Source organism: Mchenga conophoros, linkage group LG3 (genome assembly GCF_057382185.1).
Source record: "Mchenga conophoros isolate Kocher_MC1m ecotype Shallow Benthic linkage group LG3, M_conophoros_male_GT1.1, whole genome shotgun sequence".
In the NCBI taxonomy this organism is placed as follows: Eukaryota; Metazoa; Chordata; class Actinopteri; order Cichliformes; family Cichlidae; genus Mchenga; species Mchenga conophoros.
The window spans coordinates 75001121-75019900 of record NC_140528.1 but is presented as its reverse complement, the minus strand read 5'-3'; the positions used below and the strand labels follow the sequence as shown (position 1 = coordinate 75019900).

Below are 18780 nucleotides of genomic sequence, written 5' to 3'. Positions count from 1 at the left end.
TTATTTTAACCCAAAGAAAAGTGTTTTAGAAATCCATCTGTACCATGAATGTGCTACCTACAAAGCCATTTGCATGTCAGATCATGTTACATTTGATCCCAAGCTAGTCAGTTTCTTAATTCCACTTTGTCAGCAGCTCAGATTTATACTTTTTGTGCCTCTGATCTGATGAGCCCACAAAGCAGATCTTAAGTGTTTTTCATTTTTTGGCACATTTGGTATGGCGTGGTTTCTTTCCTCCTCTTTATTTGCGCTCCTGTATTTTGAACATAGTAAATGCCCCTTCTTCTGACCTCTCTCCTCGCCGTTTGTCTGCAGGCAGAGAACTTGCTGCTGGACGCAGACATGAACATCAAAATAGCCGACTTTGGCTTCAGTAATGAATTTACTCTGGGGAACAAGCTGGACACGTTCTGTGGCTCCCCGCCCTACGCAGCTCCAGAGCTCTTCCAGGGCAAGAAGTACGACGGGCCTGAGGTGGATGTCTGGAGCCTCGGAGTGATCCTCTACACACTGGTCAGCGGCTCGCTGCCCTTCGATGGACAAAACCTCAAGGTCAGAAGGATGAGTGTGTGTGTGTGTGTGTGTGCACGCATTACATAAGTGGAAGTCTGTATTCTGTGGGTGGTTGTAGTATTTGTCATGCTGGTTTCTGTTCCCTCTTCCTGCAGAATGCAGAAATTGAACTCTAGAATGGGTGAAAGTTATTATCTCTCTGCCTGTATTGACTTTCCAAATTTGCATTCGTTGATGATATGTGTTCGGTGTTTAAAGAGAGATTTAATGTTTCCTGAACTGCTTTTGCTACCAATCATTCACACCACCTATCACACTGTGCATTCAGTCAGTACCCACATGAGTCATTCTGGAAGTGCAGACACATTTTGGGTGGGCGATATGACATTGAATGTGATGGTATTGATATTAAAATGCCAGAGAAATATAATCTAGGCTTGCTGAGCATGCCTTTTGCTCTACCTCCTATTGAGTTTTATGAAAATGCAGTGCTTGACAGAATAAGCACATTCATTACAGCTGAGTTAACAAGCGTTACTACGTGCATTAACCTGCTCCGTGTCTGAGCACATGAAAGTTGATAAATGAGCTGAACGGTGGTGATTTTAAAAAAAAAATAAATAAATAAATAAATAAATTGCGATGGTACTCTGTGCCTGGGAACTGGAAGTGCGTTCTCGTATTAAAGCTAAAGAAATACCCACAAGTCAGTGAATTTCATTTAATGCTTATATCACCCACGTCCTGTGCTGCAGCTCTGATTGAATCAGAGCTTTTTGAAATGCTAACCAGCTTATATGAATATGGTTCTTGTTTAATAAAACTGTAATTCATTTGTAAGCATAGATAATGTTTAGCTTGGCTATGTGGAGCCATATCTGATTGAGGTAGGAGAATACTGATGAGATTTCCTCTTCACTCGCATCATAAAGTGTTTAATCTTTACATAAACCTTTGGATGTTTAGTTGCTTTGCTTTGCCCAAATTTATTTTCAAAGCAAAGCTGTGTGTGTGTTTGTGTTTAAAATTGCTGATTGTTTGCGCTTACTGTTGACTCTTCATATACCTGTCCATCTCCAGGAACTGAGAGAGCGCGTGCTACGTGGTAAATACAGGATTCCTTTCTATATGTCCACTGACTGTGAGAACCTGCTCAAAAAGTTCCTCATCCTGAACCCTTCAAAAAGAGGCAGCCTCGAGGTATAACGCACAGCAGTGCCACACGCACACACACAAGTCACAAAATGCCTTTAATTCAGTTACTGCATTTGTTTCCTTGTGAATGAAACGATCATTTCAGCCACCTATATGTAACTGCGTGAGTCCTACAGATGTTTTGAATGTAGCTCGTTGCTAAGAATGGTGTTTACAGCCCGTATAAGACTGTAAAGTTAGACTTGCTTCATCAGCCATATGTGAGTTTGTTGCTGAGGTGCAAAGTGCTTTTTAAAGACTTAGTAAATACCTGTTAAGAGTAATTTAATTTGGTTGCGCTGAATGTGGATGGAAGGTAACTTGCTCGGATGAAAAATATTACTAAGGTGACAGGGAGGGGGGAAGTGTTGCTGCTTGCATTGGCTTGTCAGGTTGTAGGTTTTGTCAGCGTATGTAGTTATTCCCGATCCTTGATTGGTCATGCTAAAACAACCCCATAAATTCAGTTTAATGTTTTTAAAAATGAGTCATGTGCCTGTTCGTTTAAACCCACTTAAGATTGTACGCACTTGTTTCAATCGGCAAAGTGCATCTCGCTCAAACAATGAACGTACAGTCTATTCTGCTTTAAGAAGCCAGTGGATCAATAACTCTTAACTGAACCCTGCTGTGATTGCGCTCAGCTTTTATCAGACATACAGTCTTTATATAATGTCCATTTTCATCATCGTGGACTCTGCAGCGTATGAGCGATATTGTGGGCTTCATCCTTAAAGTCTAAATGCTTCTGTCAGTGTAGTATCTGAATTGTGACACCGTTAGTTTCCCAGGAGAAAAGTATGGGTGAACTACTACTACTCTGTTCATCTTTCATCCTTCCCCACACTCCTTTCTGCCCATTTGTCCTTTTTGCCAACTCATGCCTCCCTTTATCTGTTTGTTTGGCTTTCTACCAGCAGCAGATAATGAGAGACCGGTGGATGAATGTGGGCTATGAGGAAGAGGAACTCAAACCCTACATCGAACCTCAGCCAGATTATAAGGACCCCAGGAGGACAGGTAGGCAAGAAAAAAAAAAGAAAAAAAGATGACTCTCTAAACCCCCTTTTCTTCATCACACACAGCAACACCTAAGCCTGTATACATTCTCTCTTTCTCTTCGTCTTCTTTTTTAATCTTTAGGAGTTATATAAAGTTGGTGTCAGCTCACCGTTCTATTTATAACATGGTTTTACTGTATGTGCAGACATCATGCTGCAGATGGGATTCTCTCAGGAGGAGATCCAGGACTCGCTGGTGAACCAGAAGTACAACGACGTGATGGCCACATACCTGCTTCTGGACTATAGGAACTCTGAGGTTACTCAGGTTTTTTTTAAATCATGCTTCACCCTGTAATACCAGAGTCATAATAACTATGCAAGGTACTGTTTGTCAGAGCTGAGCTGTCCTTTATGAAGAAGTGACTCTATCTTTATATATCTTCTTTTTAATAATATGTATATGATTTTTTTTTTTTTTTTTTTAGTCCTTTCTGTTTACGTGACCTATACCAGTTTCTTTCTCTCTTGTATTAAGACGTCTGTTTTGGTTTTTCCCTCAGCTTGATGAAGGTGGCATCAAACCTCGGCCGGGAAGTGATGTAAGCAACATAAATGCTCCCCCCCCGCTTCATAAGGTATAATGAGAACACATAATGTCTTCAGCTAGCGCTTAATGAGGTTTCCCCAACTCCAGCAAGCGACACAGATACACTGACTTGACCACACACATGTAGCAAAAGCTCTTGATGTTTGAGGTTCTTAATCATACACATAGGTCATGGCTTCTACATTAAACTATCCCATTGTGTATTTAAGCATGTTAAATGCTGCTCTGACCTTTTGTGTATCTTTTCTCTCTTTAAGGTACAGCGCAGCGTGTCATCCAACCAGAAGCCTCAGAACCGCCGAACCACCGACCAGGGTGAGATTGGTGTGTGTTGAAGGGGAACGGGAACACTGGAGACATAGTTGTAGTTGTGTTGTAGACATGGAAGATCAAGACGAGGATAAGATTTAGGCTGGAATAAAGGTTAACAAGGAGAATGAACAAGGAAGAGAAGGTTAAGCGAAGGAAGTAGAAGAGTGAGTGCATGAGTAGAGGGCTTGCTATGACTGCTTCTTGATTGATTAAAGTAAAAAAGGAAGTGACAAACCAGCAGGCAAAGCAGAAGAAAGGTCCAAGGTTCAAGCCTATTAAGTGCTGGTCTGACGCACTGTCTTCCTTTTTTTTTTTTTTTTTTTTCCAGGCTCCTCCTACTCCAAAAGGGGAGGTCAGACAGACAACCGGTCAGCAGGGGAGGATTCTGGGAGGAAGGGTTCATCAGGCAGCTCCACCACCAAGGTGCCGGCCAGTCCTCTGGCCTCGTCCGACCGCAAGAAGAGTGGCACACCCTCCACCGTGAGACCTAATACCCATGCTGCTGATATATTTGCATTTAAGCCGTATCAAAAACACAAAGGGTTGTATTTGCGTCATCGCTTGGTACACACACAAATTCCCAAACATGCGCACAAGTAACTGCTGCGTCTGCAGAGCTGTAATTTTTGCCCTTTAGTGTATGCTGTCATCAGCCATAATTACTCACATGCTGTGGTCCAAAGATCAAAATAATTCCTAGTTAATTATCAAACTAAATAAAAACAAGTGGCCTTTAAACTATGAACATCTTAACTGCTCTGCGAAAGTGAAACTGTGCGGGTGTGAAGCTGTTACACTGCCGTGCTATGTAGTTGCTTTTACATTAGAAGATGGTTAGATAAGGCCTTTATCTTTAAGTTATGTACACCCAAAACGTCTCACCGGGGATGAGAGCAGCGTCCACAAACCTGATGAAGAACTCGATGTTTCACAGCCTTGTGCCGGGCTCAGGCCTCCGAGAACGAGAGCTCAGAAGCTCGTCTTTCCGGTTACTCACACAACCCTGAACAAAGAGAACATGCATTCCACAGCACATCCGCCCGCATTGGTTACAGCTTCGTTCATTTAACGACATAAGCACGTGTCACATGCCTTAAGTGCAGTCACCTGCTCTCATCTGCTCAGTTGGCATCAATTGGCAGAACCCTGAGGGAGTCTTATAACCTTAACATCTGACACAGGAAGTGCCTGACAGGGATCTGTATTTGACGCCTACCATTAAACTAAAACGTAACTGTAAAGGTCGAGTGTGCATATGAAAAATATTTTAGGAAATTTCATGTCCACCCGTTTTGGTTTAAAGCCCCTGGACAGACCTCTTGGTAGGACTGTGTGGGTGTTTAGAAACTTTGCTCGATGGACTTCTCTCTTGAGGTTTGTTGCACCTGTCAGCTCGACACGCCTTTAGACATTTATTAATCATTTATCTGTGGGCTTTGGTGACATAACAGACATGTATTATAGCTCTGCCCAACCTCAAGCAGAGCTTAACTGTCATTCTCATGGAAAGTGCACACGTGGGAGTGGAGAGGTTTCAAATGACTATTCAACATGTCAAGGTGAAAATGAATTGGGTTTTTTTTTCTTGTGTCATTCACAGATAATTTGGACGAGGGTGCATGAAAATTAATTTGATCCGGGAAATTCTCTTGAGCGCTAATTACGGCGGTTTTTCATTCATATTAGGTTGTTTAAGCTGCTTGTCCTTTTTCCATTTAGAAGTTTGCTGAAAGGCTGTTCCCTGGATACCTTGGTGGGGTCATCAACCCTTAATCAAACCTTTGTCCCTTTTTTCTAACATTTCTATTTTGATGCTCCTCCTTTTCAGAATAGCATCCTGTCCACCGGTACCGGCCGCAGTCGGAATTCTCCTCTGACCGACAGAGCCACTCTCGACCAGAGCATTCAGAACGGCAAAGACAGGTACGCAAACGCACGCACACTAAATACACACACAGAATTACAAATGAGAGAAGACAAGGGCAAACGCAGCCACTCAGGCGTTCTCACAGGCACTCTTTCTCGTCATTCAAAGCCCAACTAGTTGCTTTGAGGCAGCGCCGCGTCTTCACTCATATACACATAATACAAACACACACTCACCATGGTTTGTGAATGAAGCAGCCCCACAGCTGTCTCAGTGACTGAATCCCAGACCTTGGCTGGTACTCTCCAGAGCTCTGCCAGCTGGCTCAGGGAGGCCCGCAGCCTTCCCCCAGGGTGGGGTGAGCTCTGCTGGACATGGAAATCGGGCTCTCTCTCGGGAATTTAGGCCAAACCTCCAGAAGATTACAGATTACTCGTGATGGCCTGATGGAGGCCGGGAGAAAGCCCTGACGTGGAAGCATCCAAGTGTGCAGGTTTACGTACGCGATCTTCAAATGCTATAAAAACGCACAATAGAAGTGTGACACCTCCAGTCCCTCCAGAGTCCCTTCAGGTGTCACACCCATGCTGCACCCAGGTAAAAGAAGGTGCAGAAGTGACATTAATCCTATAAAATCACAGATGGCTAAAAGCAGCATTTAAGTTAAATAATTGATTTTCTTTAGCCTTAAGTCAAGCTTCCATCTTTTTCCCCCCTCCTTGTTCACTGGAACGAGCTACTGTGGAGTTTTATGGAGTATTCCCCCTATTTTCCACTTTCTAATTTCTCATTTTAAACTTTCTGCGTGTGATTCATCCTCCCGGCTCTCCTCTCATCCTGGATCCCCTTTCGGTTTTTAAAAGAACGGTCCAAATCTTGTTGCCCTCTGACGGTTCTGCGCGTGCTAACTTCTGGTGTCAAGCAGCTCATAACACGTCCCCGCATACAGCTATACGCACATCACTCATGCTTAACCCAGCCATGTGCTTTGTGGGCTTTTTCATGAGCATTAAACATAAAACCAAACCATAATCCCTAATAGGAAGCAGCATTCATGGTCATGGTTCATACTGCTTTGTTTACCTGTTCATGTGTCCGTCTCAAATGACCCCATTGTTCCCAACGTGGCGCACCACCTACAGTATGGCAGATTCAGTTGAATCCAAGTAGAGGCTGTAAAATCAAGTCTCCTCTGCGTTCACTGTTGGAAACGGTCATTTGAGACAGCATTGCTTTTTTTAGTACTGTGGGTCTGTTAACTATGGTAGGCTCTGCTAACTCAGTGGTTGTCATCTGCTTTGATTTTAAAGTTACTTTATTTGATCATCACTAATGCTTTGAAGTTTGGGCTTTTATACTTGTTATACCCTACCCACACCACCCCCCCTTTCTGTCCTTTTCTAATTTCCTTAATTTGGCTTCTTTTATCTGCTGCTGAGCCTCCCTCTGGAGTCGCTCACATTTTCTTGGCACCTCCTTCCTTTGCTTTATTCGAGCTTCCTTTTCCCCCGCTCTTCTTGTCCTTATATTAATCTTTCTTCTTATTTCTTTCTTTTCCTCCCCTCTCTCTAAGGAGATTAGAGACTTGTGATGGAATATTAACTCTTAGTAGCACTATATGGTCCTCGCGTTCACCTCCTAATAGGCTTACATATGCACAAATACATCCACTCACATGCAGAGAGGCGGCTGGGCATGCACAAATTTCAACACGAGTCATACACGCTCACACTCACTACACACTGGGTTATCCAGTTAATATTTTCCATCACCAGCCATGCTAATCCCTGTGTTTCTCTCAGCTGTGTGCTTGTTTTCTGTGTAAATGTCCCTCTTTCTCTGTGTTCATTCTTCCACACTCTCTTGATATCTCTTGTCTCTCCACGGTACCACTCTCCGCTGTCCCTTACACTCTGTGTGTGTGTGTGTGTGTGTGTGTGTGTGTGTGTTTGTTTTCTCTTGTGCATGTGGATAAGGTCAAGTTAACGCCGTCGGTAATGTGCAGAGCTTTGTAGGCTGTAGCAGCCTCCTGATTAGCAGAGGGTTCAAAGAGGAACTCAGCATTTTGTTTGTTTGTGTTTGTTTGTTTGTTTTCTTAAGTAATTCTTAAGAAATGTCAGTTGTGCAACTTTGTAGGTGATAAAATAGATGGAAAAAGTTTGGATTGTTTACATTTGAGGAGGTATGTGAAAGTGGTAAGTCAGGAACTGCAAGCTCTGATCTCCTACCCAGCTGGTTTACTGTAAGAAACTAAACTTGTTAACGTATCATTTGCTGGAATCTGCATTTTTGGCATGACTGTTTGCAAAGGAAACAGTTTGTTGTCAGAATTGACTTAATATAGCACATTTTGCTTCTATCAGTAGTATTTATTTTGAGAATGTAACGAAGCAAATTTGTCTTAAAAGAGGCAACAAAGCACATTTATCCACTGACGGGGGAACTTAACAGGAAAAATATTGTTTGTTATTTTACTGTGTACATAAAGGATGTCGAGCTTTCGAGTGTGTTTTTCGTTTTTCCCCAGTGATGTATACACGTAAGGGAAATTTGGCCAATCTCTGCTGAACGCTCTGTTCAGAGGTTTTGTCAGGCTGATGCCTTCTCGGTGCCAGTTTGACGTCTGTGTTGAACTCACAGATGCACGAGTGCAGGTGGTCAGAACGGACTTTGGGGCATTGCGCTAAAGATAGAAGCTACATTACACTAAAGCCTCGCGTTGTCATGGAGGGAAGATCTGGCAGATTTTATACCGAAATGAAGGCACGGATGGTTGTTTTATTTATCTCTTTAATTTATAGGCAAAACTTTGTTTTTACTGTGTTTATTGACTTTATCCGCATAATTTGACTTTTTGCTGTGCTGTGTGTGAGAGATAAGAAGCTGGTCTCCTGTGCTCTGCCCTCTGTGTCACGTACATTTTTATATGTAAAGTTAAAGGGACAGGCAGCCTTTTGAATGAGGTTTCACAATGAAGCAATGTTCACAGCAACGCACTGGCCCTCCTCCTTTGTTCCTGTGTGTGTGTGCGTGTGCGCGCGCGCGTTTTCTGTCGCTCTTTGTTTCTACTTCCTCTGTTCTTCCTCTTGTGTCCTGTTTTCTCTGCTCTTCTCTCCCTCCTCCCTCCTCCCCCCCCCCCCCCTTACAGTGTATGATAAGTGCTGCTTCTAACCATACTCCACTTCACCTCCCTGCCCACCTACACACAAACCCCGCCCGGTGTGCTTGTGTTTTGTTTTTGTTTGTTTTTTTTGGGGTGGATGTTTGATTGTGTCTCTGTTTGGCGTGCCTGTCCTGTCTTACTCACGTTTGTGGGTGTGTTTGCATATACGTGTGTGTGTGTGTGTGTGTGTGTGTTGGGCGGGGCACTCCTCCTCCTCCTCTTCCTCCCCGTCCTTCCTCTCAGCCTAAACACTCCGGGTTCCCGCGCCTCCACTGCCTCAGCCGCTGCCGTCCTCTCCTCCTCCTCCTCATCCTCGCGTCCCCGCCACCACAAGTCCCTGTCCTCCTCCAATCATCCATGCCCCTCTGACCTGCACGCACCACGGCCCAGGCAAGTCTCTCACACTCTTTTTGTCTTTCACACACACACACACACACACCTCTCTGCTCAGATCATCATCTTTCCTGCAATGGACACAAAAGAAAAAGAAGAGATGAAGATGGGATAAAGTGATTTATCCCAAGAAAGGTCCTCAGATTGTGTTACACCTGCTCATCTACACTAAATGCAGAATTGATTAAAAGCTTCTAAAAAAAAATGCAGCTGATTACAGGACCAAACATCACAAAACAGTAAAGTGTACAGTAATCAGAAAAAAATCCTCTTTTTCTTATGATGGATATCCTGCATAAAGCTTACGGTCACTGTATAACTTCATGGTAACAATTATTCCCCCCATGACGAAGCAGAACTGTGAAGAAACGTGCAGCAGCAAACACACTAAGTAACACTGCCATAAGTGAGGCTCTGCTGCTGCTATTCTTGCTGTGATATGCACTGTCTGCATGTATACATTCTCCACTATAACATCACCATAGTGAGATGGTCAACATTTCTAAGGCTTGCAATCATAGGCTCACCAGTTACTTAGCAACGGCCAGGAAGTACATCGCGGAGCTCAGAAAAGCTGCACAATTGTGGAGATGTTGACATAGCTCGTCTTTGGCCAGTCACTCACATTCAAAGCTCTCATCTATCAGTGGAGACATAACTGAGCAGGCAGGATTTGAGAACAAGATGAGCAGGTTCATTTTTTTTATTTTGATTTTTTTAAGCTGTCCTGTACCTCTGACAGGCCAGAGCTGTTTTTCTACTTGTTTTTGTTTCCTCGCAGCATAAACCATCTGCGGACTAACAAGAATTATGTCTCTATTCTCAGAAGCCTTAATAGATTGCATAAGAATCTTGGTTTGATAATCCTACATCTATTTTCTCAGTCCAGCGTATGAAATAGAAAAGCTGAAGGAGCGGACAATCCCTGCGTTGTGTCATTTAGAGGAAGTAAAAGAATGTGCAGTTGCTCTGGGGAGAACCAGACAAATTACAGATGTAGCTGTGTTACTTTGTTTATGTGAAAACACCTTTGTGTTATCTGTTGCATGTCCTCTATAGGTATTTTCCCTTTGTCCCCGATTTGATATTATGGCACACATTGTGTTTGTTGATGAGGGTTTTCCCCGGCTGGTAGAAATGCTTTTCAGCTGTTTGTGGGAATTTATCCACCTTTAAGGTTTCCCAGCCTCAGTGTTTTGTTCCCAAAGGCTCTTTGAGGAAGATTTTCCCCTCATACAGTCTCCTTCTGATATGTGTAATCCTCCTTCAGTTATGAATTTGCCTGGGAAAACCCCATTTTCATCTATTAAGCATTAACTGTGCTCTGACATTGTTTCTGTGAGTCAGTGAAATGGAGTAATGACCCGAGGATCCTACTGGTCATATGTGTGTGAAATGCCTGTGTGTATTTGCCATGTGTGTTTGTCTGTATATGTTGCTCTGCTGGCTAGCTCCCCTGCTTCACAGTGTTTGTTTCACGGGCTACTTTAACATTTTTTGGCTTTAGTTCAGACAGCCGTGTCTCACAGAACAAGGTGGAAGGACTGCATGTGTCCCTCAGCTACCTTAACTTCAGTCTGCAGACCCTCCAGCCATTTTTCTGATAGCTTTCGACCCTTTTTTAAAACAAAAAAAGACGACTGCTAAATGTCTGACTGATTCCACCCATGCACGTGTTAAGGTGGCCCTTTTTGGCTGTATGTGGTTTTGTCTGCTCTATGTTGAAGTCTTGTTCTGTTGCATGCGTCGTTCAGCAGTCAGCTTGGGCTGTTCAGAACCTGGTTGGGAACGCTGGAGAGAAGGTACCGCTTCAACACGTAGACTGTACCCTGAGTGATGATTAGGCACCTTTTTTCCAGAACATAATCTGTACCCTTAACTCACATCCATTCCTGTTTGATACATCTAGTCTGAAATCTTTCTGAGTGACGTGTTCATAACAGTACTGCCATAAAGCAGGTTGGTGCTGAAACGTATATAGGGTAGGAGCAGACTACAATATGACCCTGAACCACCTTAGAATAAGCCTTTTCTCCACTACTTCACTTAATGTGCAATGAGAAGGAAAATAGGTTGAAACCAATCAGAAATATTAACCAGTCTGATTAAGTTTATCATCTTCAACTAAAACACTGGATACTGGTCCCTACTAATCTGCCTCATCCAGCTTTTCTCTCCTTGAATTTGCGTGTGTGTGTGTGTGTGTGTGTGTGTGTGTGTGTGTGTGTGTGTGTGTGTTGGATACCTTTGATCTACTGGACAGCATGATCACATCTACATCAAATTAAAGGACACCCTCGAGCTGTTTTTCGCTCGTCTCACTGGTGCTTTGAATGGAGCCCCTTCTTTGGTCTTTTTTCTTGATTTTGAAGCTGTCAGTGGGATTGTGCAGAACCCTTTGGTTTCTGTTGCACTTGAGAAACTGCATTTTTGATCAGCACCACCTGCTCTCATAAGAGCTCAGCAATCATTCGAGCTAGACTGTGATCATACCAGTTACTGGCAACAACTTTCAGCTGGTAGGCAACTGTTAAGATGGGTACCTGAAGCGTCCGAGCGGACTTGCTACATTGCCAATAAGTGTTCATTTTTGTATTGCTGCTCTTCTGTGTTGGTGTTTATCTGTGTGTGTGTGTGTGCATGCATTTGTGCTTGTTTGTTGCCATCTGCTGCAGGCGTGCCGCAGCCACACACTGTCATGGAAGATGCACATCCCTACAAAGCAAATCCAGCCTTTTAGCTCAGTGACTGCAACCAGTCACTGAGCTAAAAGCGTTCTCGTGTGTGTCTGTGTGCGTGCATGTGCACGGGCCACTGACCTCATGTGGCTCTAAATACTGACTTGAGGGATTAGATGAAACACGACCTTGCGCTGAAGTTAACAGCACATCAGAAGGTGATTTTTAATCTTTAACTGTTGGACTAATTTTATGTTCCTGTCCCACACTCTTCTCCACTGCAATCCTCTCTCTTCATCCCTTTTCTCTCCTCCTGCATCACCTCCCACACTTCACTTTCGTCTCCTTCATCCTTCTCTTTCCGCGTTTCCTTTATCTCCTCTCTTCTGTTGTCTCCTGTCCCATATCCATCACCATTCTTTTTCATTTTCACCTCCTCGTTCCCACCTCTTTACTTATCGCACCTTCAAACCTTTTCTTGCTCACAAAAAACGTTTCGCACTTCTTTCCTCCTCCTCATGACCACGTCTCCGCTGTCCTTCCTCTGTGTCGCCTTTTCTTTACCATCCTTCCTTCTCTTTTTCTCCTTCTTGTCTTTCCACCTTCTCTCCTGTAGTGCCCCGGCGCAGCGGGCACCCGGCGCCTCGCCTTCTGCCCACAACATCAGCAGCGCCGCCGTGTCAGACCGTACCAATTTCTCCAGAGGGGTGGGCATCCGCAGCACGTTCCACGCAGGTCAGCAGCGTAGTGCCCGGGACCAGCATGGCTCCGCCTACCCCGGCGGGCCTGCTTCTCCATCACTGTCGCATGGCAACAGCCAGGCCCGAAGAACACATGGCGCCACGGGGATTTTCAGCAAGTTCACATCCAAGTTTGTACGCAAGTGAGTAACGGGCGTAAGCCGCACACAAAAAGTAAACACTGGTTAGTTGATGTTTGATTCTGTAGCGTTAGAGAGGAAGGAAGGAAGGAAGGAAGTCGAAAAACCTGAAGTACAGGAGAGGACGTGTGGTAGAAGGAGGAAGCGTGGAGTTTGGTAAATGCAAAGCAGTTGTGATAACAGCTAGTCTCTTTATTATCCAGTTACCAGTGCAGTTTAAAGTCTATGAGGTTTCAGCTTGAACCAGAAAATGACTAAGTTTCCATTACAAGTCATTTTGATGTTCTCCGAGGAACATTGTACTCTGTGGCCGTATCATCACTGAGTACTTTTTTAAAGGGGCTGGTCTCGTCTGTCACTAACCACGCGCTGATCTGTAACTGTGCTCAGAGCAGAAAGGGAGAGGAAGGGAACAGCTGTGCGTCCTCTATAATTTTGCTTGGAGCAGTGGTGACGGAGGAGTAATTTTGGTTGTGGTTCCAGTCTGGCCTAGTTTTCATCTCAGTCTTGTAGTGCAGGTTGCAGCAGTGAAGCCGCTGATCAGGGTACCTGATTGTAATAAAAGCCAGCACTGTTTATTTCGATATTTATAACTTTCTCTGGAAGTAAAGTGAACTTTTCCTGGCTGTCTAACTCTGCTGGGTAAATACAGGATACTGATTTTTACATTTGTCAAATAAATAAGTTTTAGTTTCAGGAGAATTTGATGTTGCTGATGTTAAAAAATGTTTAAGTAATCAAATAATGAGGCTAATGTGATCTAAAGTGTTGTTTTGATGGGTATTCACGCATGTTTCCTACTTTAGCATTTCCAGCAGCAGGTCTGCGTATGTGGACTTTGGACCTGACTCCAAATGAACTGCACTGTCAGTGTTTGTCATATAGGAAGAAGAATAGCATTCTGAGTAAATAATGCAGATTTTAGTGGATTTATTATTGGTTTTATTGGTCTTAGAAGATTTGTTGACTGACTCATTCCAGTGAACTACCGTAAACCACATGAACACAGTTGATTTTAGATGCATGGCCTGCAGGTTGTTTTACACTCGGCAAAGTTGATCAAGATGTTACATTTAAGATATCATATACTTAATAAGAGGAGTTTTTAATGTAGCTACCTCACAGTGAGAACAAATGCTAGAATGAGAGGTGCTCAGGACAGGAAGTGAAAACCTCTGACAAAAGTGAGAAAAGTTCCAAGTGAGCAATGTGCCACAGCCACCATATAAGGTTTTTTTTGTTCTTTTATCCTGCGTGTGTGTGTGTGTGTGTGTGTGTGTGTGTGTGTGTGCGGAGGGAATATGTTTGCTTGTATTTTTAGTTGTTTTTGTCTGCTTAAAAAATGATCATATGTGTAGCCTACGTGCATGGTGTAGAGTCTGTCTGTGTGTAGGGTACAGGCACAGCCACTCTCCAGGCCTCCCACTCAGAGATACTGTAGCTCCGTGGCGACAGTATCCATGGTTACTCCGGAGATATCACTTTTCCCTCAACTATAAATACCGCTACTGGGGACACCTTGATACACATGCTCACACACACACAGACAGTTATGTGCCTGTAGCACAGCAGGCAGACAGATTGTGTTGCATTTGTACATTTTGACCAGTCTCTCTCTCGCGCGCGCGCACACACACACACACACACACACACACACACACACACACACACACACACACACACACACACACACACACACACACGGTAAATCTGTGTGTTTTGTTACCGTATCATATAAGCTCCCTGGTCTGGAGAGCGATGGTTTGTCTGTGTTAAAGGAGATAAAAGTTGTTGCTTAACGTCTGCTTTTCTTTTTGTCATTTGTACATGTGTGATTTGTGTTTTTTATAGCAGCCGTTCTCTCGCCTTCTCTCTTTCTTTTTAAAGTTTTATCACATTTGAACTTTTCACCTCACAAACGCTTCTTTTCAGGATCATCCCGGACATCTTTGTGTAAGGGAGGGGAGTGTGTTCAGAGAGAGCCCGTTAAATCCCTCTGAGGTGTTTTTGTTCACACATTCACACCAATAAAGGGTACATCTAAACACGTTCAGATTGCACGTCGACAGCAGTGCAGTAACTTCTTCTTTTTGTTGTTGTTGTTGTCCTTCTTCTCTTTGTGTTAACTGTGGTGTTGTTTGCCGTTTCAATCCCAAGTGAGTCTGGACTGATTTTTCTTTTTTCTGTTGAAGTTGGCTCCTCAGAGGGCAGCTTTGTCTTTTACAAGAACGTCATTGATATATGCGTTTTACACATACGTTTTTTTTCTCTTTCTTTATCCCTCTTTTGTTTTTGTAGAAATCTCTCGTTCAGGTTTCCGAGAAGGTAGGCAACATCCCCAACGTTAAATATAACCCCTTGATTTATATAAACACACGTCTCTTCTTTATATATATTTTACATATATATATGCATATATATATAAATACTTCCTCCCCTTTTGGTGTTTCGTGCAGCTTTTTGTTGAGATCTTCCTTTTGTGCCTTGAGCCTTTATCTTTTCACCTTTTCGTTGTTGTTTTTTTTGTTTCTCTGTGGTTTGGCCCCTTTGTTTTTTGAGCCTTCTGATTTTGAGTGCTGTGTTTTGGTCCATTTTCTTTCTCTTTTTAAAAATGTATTTCATTTTACTAACTCCCCTCCCTCACCCAGCCATCCACTCACTTAACTCACTCACTCCATCATCACGTGGCACATTAACACCTCACTCATCTTCCTCTTCGTCCCTCCATCGTCCCTCCCGCCCACCTCTACTTCATCCTCACCCCACATTTGTTTTCCAGTTAGATTGTGTGTGAGCTTGCATCTCCCTGTAGAGTCCCAGATTTAGGTCATGACAAATCCATCATCAAACTCATCCATTCCCTCATTTAACCCGTTCATAGCTTGAGGTGCCAGTCATGTTATTACTCTGGATCATAGTAAAATGTAAAACTAGTGAGGCAATACTAAAACGTGTCATGTCGCTGACCACGGTTTACAATAAATAACTCGGTGTAGAAATAACAGAAGCACAGCAATAGAACCAGTAGTCTCTTTAAAGTGTGGCTAACCATTATCCCAGCTAACCAAACCATCACCCATTTCACCTTCCTGCTTTCATTAGTTTGGCCTCCGTAATCTGAATTGCCTTAGCCACGCAGGCTAAAGGTGTCCTGTTGTTAGATCCCAGTGGGGAGGTAGCTTGGAATAAGTCAGCATACGGTTGTAGTTGTGGACGAAGTCAGAGAGGAGGAGGAGAGGGCCCAGGAGGGACGGGGCTGCACTATTTCCTGGAGGCTGCACTCTTTCCACTCATTCATTGCTCTGTTCTCACTGTAGCACTGGCTCTCTAACAGCAGCAGAAACACAAGTGGATGGCTTTGACCTACAGTGGCTGGAAAAGAAGCTGTTTGTTTTTTGTTTTTTTTTAATGCTGTGAATATATAAACACAATTACATTTGTTTCACATGTACGCACACAGACACACTGAGCTCAGTGTGTCTGTGTGTGTACATTAAGATAAAAACACACACCTTATTTCCATGTCCATCTACATATTTAGTCTAAATGAAAGACACGTGTTGACACATTTTACATTTCTGTATGTACACAACCAGACTGGACATGTCTCCTGATTAGTGTGTTGGATGATTTTAACCAGCAGGTCTTAGAGTGGACCATTGCTCCACCTGCTGGCTTAAAGCTGTTACTTTATTATCACGGTGAAATTATTATAGCTGTGTTTTCTCTAAGCTGTTTAGTGACTCTAAAAATATTTCAAATTGAAAATGTAATAGTAGAAAATGTCTAACTATAGGGTGAAATCTAAAGCCACTGCTAAACACATGACTAAATAGTAGTCACATATTTCCAGTGATTATCATACCTGTATGTTGGGACTGAGTAAGCTGTATTTAAAATCAATGAATCATCTGATCAGTCTTTTGTTTTCCCTTCCACGGGAAAACAAAAGACTGATCACGGTCACGGTGTTCCTACTCTGGGAGCCATTTTGCATCCCTTCATATCAAGTTAAATGGCAATGGGATGCAAAATGGCACAATGACTTTACATTGTTACAGAATTCCTCATCTACAGTTTGTTTGGGGTCTCCCCACACCCCACGCTCCTCCTCGTCATTTCCACTGTGCTATATTTTTAACCATGGCTTCTTTTGCAGAAGGTATTTGACATGGTGTTTCTGGTCATTCTTCCCCACCCCCCCATTTTCTTTTCAATAATGTAAAACACGAATTTTGTCTTTGTCCGAAACAAACTGAATTGCAAATCATGTGTTGAATTTTTTCCATGTTTGTGTCACTTTCCAGGCATCGTCTGCACGTGTTTGGCTGTTGTCTGTGTTTTTCTGTTTGTCGTCTGCTTTTCTTGCTTTAGTCTCGTTTGTGTGCGTTCGTTGTTGTTTGCAGGTGTGAGAGGGGATGCGTGTGCATATGTCGAATGTTAGATGGGCTGCAAGTTCATGTGTTGTTTACAGGGAGTGTGTGTGTGTGTGTGAGAGAGAGAGGTAAACAGCTTTCGTGTAGATCAAGTGTTACTAATACAGGTTTTAACGCAGTGCTGGGATTATTAATGCTCCTAACCTCCTCCTAGCAACAGGACTCGCCCTCACCATGCCGACCATTCTCTTCCAAACCATTCCGTTTGGGATCTAAACAGTTCCACTTCATGATGTGTTCCTAACTTTCCATGTTTGTTGGATTCCACTCCACTCCAAAGTGTTACACCAGTTACCCCACCGTTCCATTCTGTGAAAGTCCGTGCTGTTCCATACTCTTCAAATTACCCCCTTTCTGGTCCACAGTGAGCCGTTCCATTTGTGTCTAGCTATTTCATTCGGACTCGCTTCATTCTTAATTTATTTCGACTCAAACATTTTCTCATCCATCCCAGAGCGAGTTGAACCAGTTCCTTAAATTCCACCTTATAACTTTGGGTGTTTTCTAGGTAGAGTTTTCTAACATTAAAACAGGTTGAACAAGTCCATAGTGACGCATTGAATCTTTTGTTGTCGTTGGGTTGTTGTTTTTTTTAGTGTTAGTAAATACATGTTAATGTTGGCAGCAGCAGATGGCTTCCCCTACATGAGCGAGGTTCTTCCACATGTTCCTTCCTGTTAAAAGGGAGTTTTTCCTTCCCACTGTCTGACTGTTGGGGATTTCTGTCTTATTGTAGGGTCTGTGCCTTACATTATACAACTATTTATATTGGCAACTGCTGTTTTGATTTGGCGTTGTTTAGATAAGCTGAATTGAACTTGTTAAATTCCACTGAGTGGTGGTACTATGATAGTGTTTGCTCACAGTGGACTGGTATTACCTGGAACACCTGCAACAGCAATGCATTGTGGGCTGTGGAGTCCTTTTAGGCAGTTGGAGTGGAATTCAATATTTGGCACACACTTGAAGTGGTTGGCTTGGAAGGTTGAGGCGGGCATGGTGAGCGGCGTGACTGTGTTCAGCCAGCTGGTTTCCTGTCTGTGTACGAGCCCACTTGTTGCCATAAGCCCTTAAAAAAATATAAAGACTAAACTTGTGTTGATTTTTTTTTTTTTTCGAGGGGTCCATATGAGGGAGAGGGTGATGATGAGGGGAGCAGGTGAGATACAGAACAAACAAAAAACCTCCCACAAACCTCCCAGACGCTACCGAATCGCCTGCCAATCAGTAGAGTGGAAGAAATGAGTAGATGATCTGAGCTTGTTGTGAATGGTGGGGGCCGGGGTGAGGGGCGAGCTGTGGATGTGTAATTAGTTGGTGATGGTGGTAACGGTTTAACCAATCAGGGGATGGGAGATGAGAGGTGAATGGTAGCATCTTAGAGACTGAGAGTGATGGTGCGGAGGGTGATGCTGCATGGTGGTGCCTGTGTGTGAAGGGAAAATCAGAATCCAAGCGCCCCCGATGTGCGTTTGTGCGCTCGCACACCCGAAACGCAAACGCGCACTCGGGCCTGATCGACCCGCGTGCTGCCCGGCGAGTCGCGTGCACAAACGCACACAGGGGTGCTCAAATTTTTCTTTTTGTCTTCATTCATTTCCACAATCCTCATTATTTCCTTCCTCTGCATTCCTCCTCCTTCCACCTTTTTGTCTCTGCTCTTTAAATAATTCTGATTTCTCACACTTTTATCCTCATTTTCTCTCTTTGCTTATGCCCATCCTCCCTCC

General features: G+C 43.5%; 1 protein-coding gene across 7 annotated transcripts in view; it reads left to right on the top strand.

Annotated features, from left to right (window-relative positions):
- mark2b (MAP/microtubule affinity-regulating kinase 2b) overlaps positions 1-18780 on the top strand; it is a 50544-nt gene that overhangs the window by 30001 nt on the left and 1763 nt on the right. Inside the window, exons 8-19 of one of the 7 annotated variants that reach the window (XM_085267234.1) lie at positions 319-555; positions 1597-1716; positions 2628-2730; positions 2918-3030; positions 3275-3349; positions 3579-3636; positions 3962-4113; positions 5462-5556; positions 8907-9053; positions 12351-12617; positions 14913-14939; positions 18171-18209. In XM_085267234.1, the coding sequence (XP_085123360.1) occupies positions 319-555; positions 1597-1716; positions 2628-2730; positions 2918-3030; positions 3275-3349; positions 3579-3636; positions 3962-4113; positions 5462-5556; positions 8907-9053; positions 12351-12617; positions 14913-14939; positions 18171-18209 (1433 nt within the window). The remainder of the gene's footprint in view (positions 1-318; positions 556-1596; positions 1717-2627; positions 2731-2917; positions 3031-3274; positions 3350-3578; positions 3637-3961; positions 4114-5461; positions 5557-8906; positions 9054-12350; positions 12618-14912; positions 14940-18170; positions 18210-18780) is intronic. The other 6 variants (XM_085267235.1, XM_085267237.1, XM_085267241.1 and 3 more) reach the window with 6 other exon arrangements.